The following is a 15621-nucleotide window of genomic DNA, read 5'->3' on the forward strand; positions in this document are numbered from 1 at the left end:
CGCGCAATCCAGCAGCTTCATGCCTCCGGTCAGAGAGGTGGAGGCTGAGTAAGGCTGTTTCCAAGATGTCATGAGGGATTTCAGGAACCCGTCATCGAGGGGGATCTCAGCCTTGATCTGGGACTTCACTGGGTTGCCCTGAATCCTCTTGCGGAACTGCTCGCATAGGGTGTCCTTAGACACCGGAGGTTCGAGGCTGGCCGGCCAGACCAGTCCACAGCGGATTGTGGCCTTCTTGAAGAGGTCGACTATGTCGGTGTTATCATAGTGGAGCTCTGGTTCGGCCGGAGCTACTGGGGCCATCGGAGCTATAGCGGCGTCGGCCGGTGCAACCGTCGCAGCACTTGGTGTCGCGATGGGGGCGGCGACGTCGGCCACCTGAACGGTCTTGACGACTGGAGGCGGGACCGCCATTCCGGTGTCGCTCTCGCTGTCGCTCACCTCGTTATCCTCCTCCTCTCCAGAGGTGTAGGAGGAAGCTGAGTCCTGAGATGAGGACTCGTCGGAGTCCATCTCAGCGTCGTGCTCTGGGAGAGCTCGTGCCCGGCCCGCGTCGTCGTCTGCAAGGATGACGATGTCAGGGGCGTCGGGGAGCGGTGCCTCCATGTCAGGGGACCAGTGCCTGGCTCCTTGTTTCAGAGCGGCAGTGTAGGCCTTCTGTGCGATAGAGGTTGCAACGGCGTGGGCCGCCTCCTCAGGCGTGGCCCCACGTCCCCTCTCTGCATCGTACGTCCCTTGTGCAACAGCCCGGGCTGCTTCACTAGGGGTCGGGGCTCCGATAAAGAGGCTCGGAGAGTAGCGGTTAGGGTCAGCTGCCTCCCTAGAGGCTTCCTGACGCTGGGCCTCGTCCTCTCTCCCCTGTGCGTGGGCGTCCCGTTGGGTTCGGTACGCCCTGTGGGCACGCTTCTGCCTGCTACGCTTCAGCAAGTCGGAGAAGGTGAAGCAATGCGGGCATCGCTCCGGGTTTTCCGTCGCTTCCACAGCATGGCCATAGCCCAGGCAGTAGAGACACTCGTCATGCAAGTCGTCATGGGCGAGCAGGCCCTTGCAGGACTTGCACGCCCTTTGTATGCACTGGCTGTGAGCGTCCGCCCGGGCGTGGCGGCGTTGGCGACGGGACGTGGTCTCTGCCATCACACGAGGCTAGGAAGCACGTGGAAACGAAGAGCAGAGTTAAAAGCAGCCACGTAGGTGGAGGCTTCGTGGGCGAACACGTTACAGGCAAGGCTCGCTGGTTCATATAACCCTGGTTACAACAGTAACCGTGAGTTTAATCAACCAGTTTCACAAGGCTGCGCGAACACGTTACAGGCAAGGCTCGCTGGTTCATATACCCCTGGTTACAACAGTAACCGCGAGTTTAATCAACCAGTTTCACAAGGCTGCGCGTTTCGGATCACCACCACGCTGCCGCGGGCTCGAAAGGCCGCGGGACGTTGTATGTGGAGGCCGAGTAAAGAGCTATTATTAGCTGTTAAATGCAGGCCGTCAACACAAACGTGAGAGCTAAACAGAAATATTACTATATGCTGTTCAGAATACCGCGCCGCCACCAGAAGGGCCGCGGGGCGTTGTATGTGGAGGCCGAAAAAAAAGCGCTATTATTAGCTGCTAATGCAGGCCGTCAACACGAACGTGAGAGCTAAACAGAGATATTACTATATGCTGTTCAGAATACCACGCCGTCACGGGCTTCGGGGCCGCGGGACGTGCGTGTGCTGTGTCGGCTACACTAGCTGTTAAAGCAGGCCGTCGACACAGACGTGAGAGCTAAGCAGAAATATTACTATATATTGTGCAGCTCACCACGCCGTCACGGGCTTCGGGGCCGCGGGACGTGCGTGTGCTGTGTCGGCTACACTAGCTGTTAAAGCAGGCCGTCGACACAGACGTGAAAGCTAAGCAGAAATATTACTATACTTTGTGCAGCTCACCACGCTGTCACGGGCTTCGAGGCCGCGGTACGTGCGTGTGTTGTGTCGGCTATAGCAGGCTAATGGTAGCAGCCACCGATGCCGGCACACGTGTGGAAACTAGCAAAGGGTCGAGACCGTTTCTAGCCCGTCACACGTCCGGGACCTTAAGTCACCGAAGTTTGTGTGGAAGCAAAAACACGCTATTGCTAGCCGTGTCAAAGACCGTCACACGGGTAAAGAAACTTAGCAGGGCTCGAGCCACCACACAAGTTACATTACCCACCAAGTTATTATTAACCTTGGTTAAGGAAAAAGGACTTACCGTTTTTCTTTACTTCTCAAAGCCTCTAGGAAAGCAGTTTCCGCGGTACCGAGAAGTTTTCTCGTCCTTGTGGAAATAACTCAGATGCTTAAACCTTAGGGAGACTTCGCTTGCGCTGTGTTACACACATGAGAAGAAACAAATGAATGGAGACTAAGGGACGTTGACGCGCTTTTATACTAGCGCACCGGTGGGCGGTTCTCAACGTCATCACGTCTCAAAGTCCCAGCCAAAATTGTCTGTGAGTTTATATAATGCTTCTGTGTTTACGCTAGGGGGCGCAAACTCCCATAAGTGAGCAGCCTTGCTAAGCTGATTAATATAACGTATAGGTCAAAATTGCAAACTGGCGGCCATCTTGGAAAATGGAGGAATTTTGCGTGGCCCGAGGTTGATTATCACTTATGGTCATATAAAGGTCATCTGTACCAAATTTCATGCTTCTATCACCAACTGAACTATCATCTCTATTTCCCGCCTAGCTATCAGTGTACGTCTTCCTTGGGATTATATGCTTTGAATTGAGAGGAATGCCCGACACTGCACCTCATTGGTACACAAATGGACACCTATAAAATGATTGCGAATGCAGTGAGCACTTACTATGAGACCTAGCAAATTTCGATTTTAGTAATTATAGTCTTTGGACTGAAACTTAATTTAGTTTTAGTCACATTTTAGTCACCTGGAAATGTCTTAGCGTTAGTCTAGCTTTAGTCACCTAAATCTACAGGTGATTTAGTCGACTAAAATGTGTTTTGGTGGGCCTTGATGCCGTCGTAATGAGTGGTTTTACACTTGCTGAAAATAGCCGATCTACAAGCTCACAACGAGTCACGAACTTGTAGATCAGCTATTTTCAGCATGCAAACAAGAGTAAAATGACTTATAGTGGATCTCTTCTACTATATAGTCCCTTCCTAACATTTTAGTCTAGTTTTTATTTGTCGACGGAATTGTCAGTATATTTAGTCTTAGTTTTAGTCATCATAGCTTAGTTTTCATTTAGTGTCCGTTCGTTTTTGTCAGTGGAAAGAGGTAGTCGGACGAACATTTTTCATCTTAGTTTCAGTCGACGAAAACAACACTGGCCTCCAGGCTCTGGCGGTCCAGGCCGCGATGACGCTAGACGGTGCAGGGTCCCGAAGTCGTGGGACCCACCTTGTCACCAGAGCCTGCTGCATGGGACGGACACCTATCTCCACCAGGGGGACCCACCTCGTCACCAGAGCCTGCTGCATGATGGGACACCTATCTCCACCAGGGGGACACCACCTTGTCACCAGAGCCTGCTGCATGGGACACCCATCTCCACCAGGGGGACCCACCTTGTCACCAGAGCCTGCTGCATGGGACGGACACCTATCTCCACCAGGGTGACCCACCTCGTCACCAGAGCCTGCTGCATGGGACACCTATCTCCACCAGGGGGACCCACCTTTTCACCAGAGCCTGCTGCATGGGACACCCATCTCCACCAGGGGGACCCACCTCGTCACCAGAGCCTGCTGCATGGGACACCCATCTCCACCAGGGGGACCCTCCTTGTCACCAGAGCCTGCTGCATGGGACACCTATCTCCACCAGGGGGACCCACCTTGTCACCAGAGCCTGCTGCATGGGACACCCATCTCCACCAGGGGGACCCACCTCGTCACCAGAGCCTGCTGCATGGGACACCCATCTCCACCAGGGGGACCCACCTCGTCACCAGAGCCTGCTGCATGGGACACCTATCTCCACCAGGGCCTGATGGTCCTGGCGCTCTACGGTCGTCAGATGCTAGTACAGCCCCGTCCCAAAGTCCACGATTGATATACATATAATTTGTTTACACTAAGACAATTCCATTATGGCCGCATATCTTCATAATAATATTTGTCCGGTTTAGACAGAAGTCCATAATCATTTTAAATCTGGCCTATTTCTGGTTTATATTATACAAATTATACAAATATTTCAGGGCGCCCCGTCATCCTTTATGATATTTCTGACGCCACCTGCATCCCCATGTCTCGGCTAAGTCATAATACTGTAGGACCCTGATTTGATTTCAGTCTGACACTGTAGCCTCGTTATCAGCCATTGCTGATAGGGACAGCGTTCGCCCGCGGTTAACAGGGGAAAGTGTTTTTGCAGGAGAGAGGGGTCAATTAACTATAGGTCAGGGGTGGGCAACTTTGACGATGCAGAGGGCCACTATATGTGTCCACACTCACTCCAGAGGCTATAGGGCCACATTGCATATTTCTGCCGTAGCAAAAATAGCCGATCTACAAGCTCAAATCAAAGTAGATCAGCTCTTGTTGCTATATTTGAATTGAAATCCTGAATGTTTTGCTACTTTCGAATTGGAATCCTGAAAAGTAACATTTTTTATGTAATGTCAAATGCATTTAGTTATAGTTATGTAATGTGAACTAAATACAAATACATTGGACGTACAAAAAAAGAGACAATAACTATTTTAAAATAGTCATTTGCTGAAATCAATAATATATAAATGTTCAGATATTGACCTGCGGGCCACATTAAGTGATGGTTGGGGGCCGCAAGTGGCCCCCTGGGCCGCCAGTTGCCCATGTATGAACTATAGGTGAACACAAGTGGTCTAAAGGTTCCAGCACCATCCAACAGCAGCGTCCCGTCCCAGATACAACAGGTGCTGTTAGGTCTTGTAACTTCGACGTCACTACCATCATCGCTTCCCGGACCAATCAGGGGCTGCCAACCATCGCCAGCGTCCTCCACGTCGGCCCTCGCCAAGTGACATCTTTGACCTTGACCTTGACCCTTGACATCCCGGACATGGGCTCTCCCCATCCAATGAACTAACAACCACAGTGTGACATCTTCCTCTTGAAAACCATGGACAATGCCAGAAACACTAATTCGGTACTTTCCGAATCTGCGCAATACATTCTTTGAGAATTGAATTACTGTATCTTCACTCATTTTCTACTATACATTTTTTTTTCCCCGGTGTGGTGTGGATTCTTTCATGTCGTCCAAATTACTTTTCTAAAGAGTTTTCTAAAGAGTTTGCTGCCTTGGTGACTAAAGGTTTTTTAAAGGGACAGTGTCCTGTTTACACTGATTCTTATACTATTTGAGGTTAAAGGTAATTATAACCGCTCCTAAAGCTCTTCAACCAGCAGACTGACAACGCTCCAACTGATATCTCAAGAGTATTTATTTTCACAAAACAAATAATATCCTTATGAACGCCATGAATTATAAACATGAAATATAAATGTCCTTGTTGTCAGTCAATCATGCTGTCCTTTTAAATGTCCATGAAATGTCCATACACAATGAACTGTCCACATTCACAATCACAATACATAAACACAATGAAATGTCCATATCTTTGTTCACAAACAAACAAAACAACATGTAACATACCGTGTGCGCCTTCTGCCAATTATTTTAGGAGAGTTAGTTAAAATATTGTTCTTTTTTATATTATTTTCTTTCTTATCTTTTGTGGAGCTGACTCTCTGACATGAAAGAGCTCCTCTCTTCACCTCTGCTCTGTTTGTTCTGACTGAGCTTATAGCTCACACAGATGCACTCAATGCTGCTCAACACTAATCAGAGGGCTCTGCCCCTGCATGCCCTTCTAGGTCATAATGAACAGCAATAAAAGACCATGCAACACACACAGCATAAATACAATACAATGTCCTGTCCTGAAAGGTATCTTCAGTGATTTCACTTCATTCAAATATCACTTTTCTTTTTCTTATTTTCTGATAATAATCCTCCGCCCTATATAAGGAGTTCCTCCCAGTCCCCAGTTCACCCCTGGGGTGAACAAAAAAAAGCTTAGGTTTCGTTTTTGGCTATAGGGCCCATCCTTCATCCAATCAGGATAGAGAGGGGTCTTCCTCCAATCATGATCGAGTGGAGGCGGGACATTGGTGTGCGTGCTGTTGGCCTGTTGCGCGTCCCCCCACTGTAGAGCGTGTGCATGTGCATATCTTGTTTTTCACTGAATGCTTCTTTAAGTACTTTGATCAATCTTCTTTTTTCTCCTTTATTTACCCATGGTAGTAGCTGAGCACAAGTGCTCATTTTCAGCAATGCCCTGCACATAGAAACACACACACACACACACACACACACACACACACACACACACACACACACACACACACATTAAAACCTGGGAGCTGACCAGTACAACCACAGTCTTATACTGTTGGCCACTAAGCAGCTCCACTGGGGCAGTTGGAGGTTCAGTGCCTTGCTCAAGGGCACTTCAGCGGTGTTGGGTGAGTGATGACAATCACTTCCAGATTTTTCCTGCCCGTCCGGGGAATCGAACTGGCAACCTTTCAGCAACAAGGGCGCTCCTCTGTCCCTTAGGCCACCGCTACCCATCCCTCAACGGGGTGGCATTGGGTTTGATCCTCAGTTCTTCATCATCTACCGACATCAAAGGAGGAAAGCGCATATTGTACAGATTTCCACATGAAATATGGGGTGGCATTACAGCCCCTGAAGGGCCGACGTATACGGTTCAAGCCTTATCAGCATTTGCGCCTGTCGTAGACATGCGCAGAGCAAGTTCAGTCAGGGAACCTCAGTCAGCGCGCCGCGTCGGGACTGATGCGCTTGACCTGAGTACTTAAAAAGCAGATCCAATACATCGCCAAACCATAATAAATATATTGCATTGATTATCCTATATTCAATAAATATATATATTACATCCTCCTTGAGTTGTCTGACTGAACTTGATATTGTACAGATTTCTACTTGAAATCTGGGGGTGCGCTGTAAGGAAGGCTCTCAGTCCCTCTCACGAGAGTTCCATATATGGAGACCACAGAGACATCCAGCGCTGACATCAGGTCAATATAGAAACTCCATATGGACGACTGGCATCGGCATTGTGACGAGCAGTGGCTGTTTGAGGGGGAGATGCAAGCAGGATTCACTACGCTCCTCACGAGAGACTCTTATCGCCTTCCATACGAGACAGAGATATTTGTCTCATGCACCGGACCTTATTTGTAACACTTTTTAAACGTGTCACAGTGTTTAGATTATAAACAGAATGAGCATGTTTAAATGCCATGATTGCAGGCTAGTCCTGTCCGCCTCGGCAGGTTCTGTGTTTTGTCGCTGGGACGGCGGGAGGTTTCAACGGCAGGCTGGCATCGCTGTTGCCAGCCAGGGTGTTCTTGCTGGTGGAGGTTTCATTGTGAACAAGTATAGCCCTAAGCAGAGTACAGTATACGGTATGCATGCATACCCTTACCTACTGGGAGGTGAAAACAAGCACCCAGATTAGCATTTCAATGCCTGATCTGCATGTGTACAAGCGGACAGGCAACGCGGTCCACCCACCACCACCCCACGCCCTGGAGTGAGGAAAACCATCCAGACTTGGATGGTTAGAGCGGCGTGATTACATACAAAGTCAATGCAAGACGAGAATTGCGCAAACGGGCGCGGCACAAACGGGACGAATATATTCAGGTCCAATTCCTCATGCGGGGGCCAAGATCCCTGGTCCAATTCCTCGTGGGGGCCGAGGCCCCCTGGCCCCCACAGACTCTACGTCACTGCACCGGACACCACTGTGGCGAGTCCTAAACTCAGACAACCAGTCCTAATTGAGTAGTATTTTATACTATAGTCTTTTATGTGGTGGGTTAGCGACTTAAAAATGTCCAGATATAAGAATATAAGTGGTGATTTTCGGTTGATATCATTCGAAGTGGGTGCTTATGTATGAAATATTGACAAAGACTAAAACTAAGGACATTTTCTCAATGGGTTTAATTTGTTTTAGATAGTTTGTAACCACATTACCACAATACAGTTTAAGTTAGTTATTGTTTTAATTTTAGTTAAACTAAACTATATTTTGTTACTCATAGTCATATATAGCCTACTTGTGAATCATATATAATTTTGCACTTTAAATGCAAATTATATAAAGACTACTTACTATAAAGTTTGGCAGTTTCATTACATTTCAAATTAGAACACTGATCTCTCTCTCTCTCTCACACACACACACACACACACACACGCACGCACGCACGCACACACACACACACACACACACACACACACACACACACACACAAACAAACACACACACACACACACACACACACACACAAACACACACACACACACACACACACACGTCACAGTCACACACACACACGATTGCCTCTCTGCTGTGTGTGCATGCGGCTACAGCAGCATCTATAACACGTCATTTGCAGCATTTAATGTGGCAACAGAAAGCCATTGAGCTGCAATGGCCGTGACGAGGCTCAGTTTTCATTCGGCTTGATAAACTGTGGACGTAATCAATTCTGTTAATTCTATTACCGTTTAATGGACTGGACACTGTTTAATGTTCGCTATACTCTCTCTGTCTGATGTCCTGACTGAAGAAGAGATGGAATGTCGACTCACTGAACTGAACTACTTACGCCAACTTCCTAAGGGCTTCAGTCCATAACAACAGTATCACAAGTAGGGCTACAATAAAGGAATGCTTTTAGGAGTGTGTTTCAGTTTCTAATCGTCAAAGACTCAGTCAGTTGACATTCAGTATTCAGTTGCAAGGCATGAGCGCCCCTCTGTGGACAAACACCTCAATTGCTTAATTCTTGAGGCAAAATATAGGGCTACTATAACTAGCCTACTGTTAACTTACTTTAAAGATCTTTATCAATATTAGGCTATACAGACAGACAGGTCTGTAGCCCTAATTGATAGATCAGATAGGCTACTACTAGTTAGCAAATCAAACCCAATTAAACCACATGAACTATATAAGGTGCACACGGTCCAAGTCATTTTGTTAAAACATAGTAGGCCTACCACCAACTCAAAACACCAATTCACCAAACATGTTGCTCTATGCTGACTCTGAGCAATGAAGGGAACTGTCTCGGTGGTGGTCGTGGATTAATGCTGCCATCTACTGGTCGATTACTAGGAGGGACTGTGCCTGTGATTATGTCTACGACACACTTTTTCTCAATGTCAATCTACTTTACACTGTATTGGGTCCACTTTCACTTAACATGCTTCAACCTGTAAATCTGTTTTCAGACATTGTAATGTGCACGCATGGAAATGGTTTCATTTGTACACTCTCTTAGTTACAGACCTGTATTTGGTTCATATAATCACTACTTTAGCTGGGGACCCCCTGGCCCTTCAAGAACCCAAGGGGGTCCATGGAGAAAGTCTTAGCATGCAGCAGAACATGGGTCTAGTGGTCTACACTCTACAGTTTTCTTCCTGGAAAACCTTTACAGGCTATTGTGGCTATTCTACATTCCGGCTTATGTCCCTTAATTTAGCTTGTTTTTTTCTTATTCTTCTTTTTATATATTTGTGTGAGCACAAGTCACTGTGCACTCACACAATATATATTATATTATTATATGTTGCCTCAAAATGTCTTGGCTGAATGTCATTTCCCACCAAGTTCGACATTGCAAATGTCTGATATAATTAATAATCAATTTGCATTATGTATAGCCTATTTATTTATTGCTATTTATAGGCTATAGACCTTATCTTTTATATTTCCTCTTCCTCTTCTTCTACTTCTTCTTCTTTTGATTATTATTTTTATTTATTTATGCATTTGTTTATTAAGTTAGTTTCCTGTCAGTCAGTATTGTGTTATCCGGGCTATGGGATGTAGAATACCCATATTGATTGGTGGTCTACTCGACAGAATCATTGGACATATAGCCTAGGGAGGGACCCATGTGGCAATCAGCTGATTCGTCACTTCTCGGATGCGGAGTGCGAGGGTTGTCGCTCCTTGTAAAAAGAACAGATCTACAAGCCCACAGGGAGTCGCGGCGCGGCGCGTTGTGAGCTTGTAATTCGGTTATTTTTATGCCAGCGACACCGTCGTACCGGGATGTATATAAACGAGGCTTTATTAGTGACAGCTGTTTTTCTTTTTCCTCAGTCATTCATCCAGCCAGAGCAGGGACGCAAAATACATCAGCATGCCTCCGTTTGATAAATCACACACGCCGAAGCCCTTCAAACAGAGGAAAAGCCTGGGTAAAAATAAATAACGAATCCAAGTAATTATGCCGTTCTTTTTTTGATTGTTTTAAAATATCTCATCGAAACAATGTATTGTATACTTATTTTTCTTCCCCAGTTACAAGAAAACAAGAAGTTTCGGGCATACGGTCTAAATTCCCAAACAAAATTCCGGTAAGTGGATTTAAAACTTTGATGCGATGCTTTATTCCATGCAGCCATTGCCATGGCATATAGCCTAGTTTACATTTTACCGAATGATACAGCTGCAACAAAGTTTATTACAACAAATAAAGCTGATTTGTTGGTTGAACTTGCAGGTTATCATTGAACGGTACCAGAGGGAGAAGTACCTACCGCCTCTGGATAAGACCAAATTCCTGGTGCCCCAAGAACTCACCATGACTCAGTTTGTTACCATTATCAGGTCAGTGTCGAATGTCTAACCTTTTCAGTGGGTTTTACAAAAGAAATGGTCAAGTGCATACAGTGTTGTCTAATATGTTTTACAACTCACCCCCCCCCCCCCCCCCCCCCGATTTTCTGACTGAAGTTTTTTTTTTCTCCCCGTTTTTGTCTCTTAAAGTAAACGGAAAATAACATTTCAGGTTACAAATGTATCCAATCAACTCCACACAATTAATACTGCTAGCTTGTGTTAATTTTCTTCTCTTCTCTCTCCTGATTGGACAAAATTGGTATCCTGGACTGAAGATTTATATTATAGATTTATTATCCACTAAAGAGCTGAAGCACTGCATGGGAGGGAGACCCGTCTAAATGTTTATGGGAATATACACATTTAACACTTATAATAGCATAACAAATATTGAGCACAAAGTAAAATTGTCAGTGTTATTTATCTCAATATTCTGTGCACAAATGGACACCTAAAGAAGATCATTCTCAAGTTGTAACTGGATAAACTGTCAGTAAAGTAGTCTATACAGAGTTAAGTGAACACTGCATACTTGACCGTGCAGAAGGTCCATTCTGCAGGACTTGTGACTGAGTCATGACTTGATGCTTGTTGTGTGATTGTGAATGTTATGCTTGTCATTCCAGCATGAGTGTCATTTGGGGCTCCACTGAATGGCAATTGCCAACTCCTAGTATTTGCATTTAATCTTGCATCTTATTTTCAGCAAACCTGGATTTTGTTTTTGCAGATTAATCTGATATTTCAGAGTGCATCAGAATTACACACCCTTGAATTCCATTTTTACATGTTCTATAGATGTTTTCTTATATGTAACCATATGCTTCATTACCACTTTCAATATGGTGACCCTATTTGCTGGAATTTACTTGGGTAAACTTTTTCCAAAAAATATTTAAAATGTATCTCAACAAGTTGTGATCTTGTGGATTAGCGATTTGTTAATTGAGCTTTGTTTTGACTTTATTTTGCCACCATTTTATTATTCTTCCCTCAAATGACTCCTGCTTTTATACTCCCTCAAATGACTCCTGCTTTTCCCCCCCTCAAATGACTACTGCATTCCAGAAATTGCACAAACCTGAAGCAGACTTGATGCTTTGTTTTGTGGATATGTCATTGTGGAATGTTTTTACTTTGTCATTCCCAGAAATCGCATGGAGTTGAAGCAGAGTCAGGCGTTCTATCTTCTAATCAACAACAGCGGTCTGGCCAGCATGTCCCTCAGCATGGCGGAAGTTTATAAGGACCACAAGGACGAGGATGGCTTCCTCTACATGACCTACGCCTCCCAGGAGATGTTTGGCTCTGACCAGAAGGAGAAACTGGACTCATTTTAATTTTAAAGGGCTGCTTCACCCCCGAAAGGACTTTCAATTGCTCACCCCACGAGGCCTTTAATTTATGGGGATTTTGTAAATCTGTATAGCTTTGCTGTTCATTTTTGGAACCTTCAATGCGAGAGTGGACTCTCTGCCCGCCACACTTCTCCGGTCCATAGCTCGGCTGTCGGGTGGTGTGCCCCCTTTCCTCTGCTGGCTCCTATACAGAGTCAGCTGAGTTGGACCCTCGTTTTCTTCAATGCATCGATATTCTCATTTGCGTCATTGAGGAATGTGTGACGAAACAATTCTCCATGAATTTGAGGCTTTGTGGTGTGAGGAATTGACGGAAGAAACACTTTGGGGTGAAGGCTCATCTGGACCAAAAAGCCATTTCAGTTGTAAATATAAAAGATTATTGTATACAATATTTTAATATTTGCTTTGTAAAGTTTTCATTGGTTGTACAAGTTGTGTTTTTTTTTTTTTCTTTTTTAAATTTGCTGTGTAATAAATCTGAAGTCTTTAACTATATCTACTGCAGTCTAGTTTTAATTAATAATTGTTTGTTTTGACTTGGTCCTGTTCAGTTGTTGGCTGGTAGAACAACCCAGCAGAACCTATACCCACTTAGTCTGCATGCAGTCAGTGGTGGAAAGTAACAAGTGCATTTTGTTGTCGGGCAGAAACATTCTCTATATTTAAACTTATTTTAATTTTTTTATCGCAATGCCCAAATGACGTCACTCGTGCGACTCCTCCATGTGTCTCGCGGTCACTCAAGTGACTATACTGGCCAATCCCCGGCGCGTCCCCGACTTATCTTAGGAAAAGTGTGACTTCAATTTTGACATGCATGCGCCCCAGAGCTGGAAGAGTCGTCTACCTTTGTCCATGGCTCTTATCATACATTACATTCCGACCGTGCTCGGCCAATCAAATCATCACAAGTCCAATCACTTCTCTGCCCTCTCTTGTCTTCAATATGTATACTTTGCTCAGCCAATCAAATCATCGCTATATGGGATCTGATCAGCTAATCACAAGCCAATGTTTGCGTTTACACAAACCTGGAAAGCTGGGCATAGGAGGCTATAGCGCTCCTCAAAAAAAACAACTAATGAACTAGCCTATAATAAGTCTGAGCCCTCTCGTGCATTAGAATTGCAAATATCAGTCGCCAGAACACAGGACGGGTGTTTTAATGAGTTGGTTTGAAGTTGTAGTGGGTCTACCGGTATAGGAATGAATATATCAAATGTTGAAACGAGCGACATAAAAACCTGTCTGACTCTGGGTTGCACACGCAAGCCCAAGGAACTTACAAGTATAGATGTTAGAATGATTCCCACTGTATAATTCACACCAACACTTCTGGGAATTTCCCAGAAGTGTTTGCGTGAAATCACTTGATGGTGTCTTTGATGTACAGTAGATTTTTATTAGTGAATGGACATGACAACTGTTATCTTTGTACCGTTAAGTCTTGCATTAGGCTATATGCCTATTTTTTTTTTTACAGTCTATGATTTCAAGTCAACATGGCTTGCATGTGAATCACATGATGTGATTCATGGCTGGGTTATACACTGACTGGTCCATAACTAGAGAACATCCCAAACACATCTAGCCTATAGCCTACAGTACATTATGTCTTGCATTGGACAACTTGTTATACTGTTTATACTTTTTCGCATGAACTGCGCCAAGTTATTTTCTTAATCTTGATAGTGTGCCATAAAATGACACCACATAAAAACAATATTTCCAATTTGGCTTTATTTTGGGTCTTGGCCCATTCCGTTTTCCCTCCACACATCTATTTGCAGAACATAGCCTAATATTCTAGTGTTAATAAAACATGGAAATCACTTTAAACAGTGGTTACAAAACCTAAAGGCACACGTAGTAGGCATACAGGCGTGTATATACGGTATATATTTTGCCTTTGTATTGGAAAATAAGTGTGCACTTTTTCATAAACATTTTTTTTCTTCATAGTAGTAGTAAATTAAAAATAATGGCAGTCACAGACTTATCTCGTGGTTACGGTGTTTGGGAACCGCGTCGAAACACGCATTCGCCGACAATTAGCTATCCTCCACGCCACTCACCAGTAACAGCCAATCCTGTGAGAGAATATCCTGCAGCGGGCTGAGCGGGGGCGTCAGTTTAGCTAGGAACGTCATCAGCTCTCAGCGGGTTGAGACCACTGGAACTGGTGCACCGAAATCGGTGACCTATTAAATTGTCTCAATGCTCGTAAGGTGGCGCTTTGGCGGGTGTAGAATTTCCCCAAGGCGTCGCACAATTCGACAAGTCACCAATTTCGGCGTAACCGACATACGAGCGAGCGTGGTGGTGGTTGTGGTGGTGCGTGCCCAGTAGCAAAGAGAAGTGGGAGGGCTGCTAGTGTCACACACATTGTTGCTTTTTTAACCATCACAGGAACGCCAGCGGACACCGTGCCGCGCGAATCACGTCTGGGGTGAGACGAGGAGAGCGCCGCTGGTCCGAACCGAACCAAGCGGAACCGACGACCCCCTCCCGGCCCGGCCATCACGAATATGGACGAGCAGGCGGGTCCCGGTGTGTTTTTCAACAATAACAACAACAACTCGGGCTCCTCCTCGCAGCCCAGCGGCGGCGGCACCGGTGGCGGTGCCAGAGTCCCTCCGCTGCAGCCCGGCGGAGGAGCCGACGGCGTCGCGGGGGGAGAGGCGGTCCGCGCTCACTACAGCGTCCCGGGGACATTACACTTTCTACAGCACGAGTGGGCCCGGTTCGAGGTGGACAGGGCCCAGTGGGAGGTGGAGCGAGCCGAGCTGCAGGTAACTGATCCCCGGCGTGAAGGTGCTGTTCTAATGCGGCTGGTGGGAATGATTAAGTTAGCGTTCCAGTTGCGGTGGTGAGCAATGGTATGGTGTGAACTGTAAAGTAATGAAGCACATTTACTCAAGTAGGTACATTTGTAGGTATATTGTACTTTTTGCTCCTCTACAACTATTTGACAGCTTATGGTTACTTTAAAGATTTGGATTATTAAGACACAACAATTACATTAACCAACTAAGACCTATTTCCGGCTAAAATAGCCGATCTACTATCACTTTTTTGGGAATGATGTTCAGTTGTGGTGAGTGAGTTGACTGATGGACTGACTGACTGCTGCTTCGAGCCCCCTCACCGGTCTTATCTGTGTTATTCCAATATTGGTGAGCTAGCGAAGTAGGTGACTAAATTAGCGTCATCATGCATTTCTTTTGCTTTATATTGTGCATTACATTCACCCATTTCACACACATTCAGGCAGAGGAAACTGTAAGGCACCAACTTGCACATCTGGAGCAGTTAGGGGTTCAGTGTATTGCTCAAGGACACTTCGACACTAACTCGACACTAGCCCGGGAATCGGAATTGAACTGGGAACCTCGTGGACCACGAGTCGTGGTTCCCATCTGGCCGCTCTACCCATAGACATAAACATAATTTGCAGTTTGTAGCAACCTTGTCCTCCAGACTCCCAGAATTCCACGGGTCACCAATCTCAATGCAACACCACAGGGA

General features: G+C 45.7%; 2 protein-coding genes across 2 annotated transcripts in view; both read left to right on the forward strand.

The window, feature by feature from the left end:
• The first annotated feature begins 10217 nt into the window (after positions 1-10217).
• map1lc3c (microtubule-associated protein 1 light chain 3 gamma) lies at positions 10218-12588 on the forward strand. The gene is made up of 4 exons (XM_080758342.1): positions 10218-10308; positions 10412-10467; positions 10614-10720; positions 11883-12588. Exons 1-4 carry the CDS (start codon positions 10251-10253, stop codon positions 12070-12072), a joined length of 411 nt encoding a protein of 136 aa, XP_080614468.1. The 5' UTR covers positions 10218-10250; the 3' UTR covers positions 12073-12588.
• Positions 12589-14432: 1844 nt separating this feature from the next.
• Positions 14433-15621, forward strand: part of strn (striatin, calmodulin binding protein) — a 59860-nt gene continuing 58671 nt past the window's right edge. Inside the window, exon 1 of the mRNA XM_080759751.1 lies at positions 14433-14885. Within this exon, the coding sequence (XP_080615877.1) occupies positions 14622-14885 (264 nt within the window). The 5' untranslated portion in view covers positions 14433-14621. The remainder of the gene's footprint in view (positions 14886-15621) is intronic.

Source organism: Protomyctophum bolini, assembly GCF_963924005.1.
Source record: "Protomyctophum bolini genome assembly, chromosome: 3".
NCBI classification, from domain to species: domain Eukaryota; kingdom Metazoa; phylum Chordata; class Actinopteri; order Myctophiformes; family Myctophidae; genus Protomyctophum; species Protomyctophum bolini.

Bases quoted from the DNA above. Each gene is read 5' to 3' on its own strand.
- map1lc3c (XM_080758342.1), top strand. From the start codon at position 10,251: ATGCCTCCGTTTGATAAATCACACACGCCGAAGCCCTTCAAACAGAGG. The intron at 10,468-10,613 runs GTAAGTGGATTT...TTGAACTTGCAG, and splicing joins AATTCCCAAACAAAATTCCG to GTTATCATTGAACGGTACCA. The intron at 10,721-11,882 runs GTCAGTGTCGAA...TGTCATTCCCAG, and splicing joins CAGTTTGTTACCATTATCAG to AAATCGCATGGAGTTGAAGC.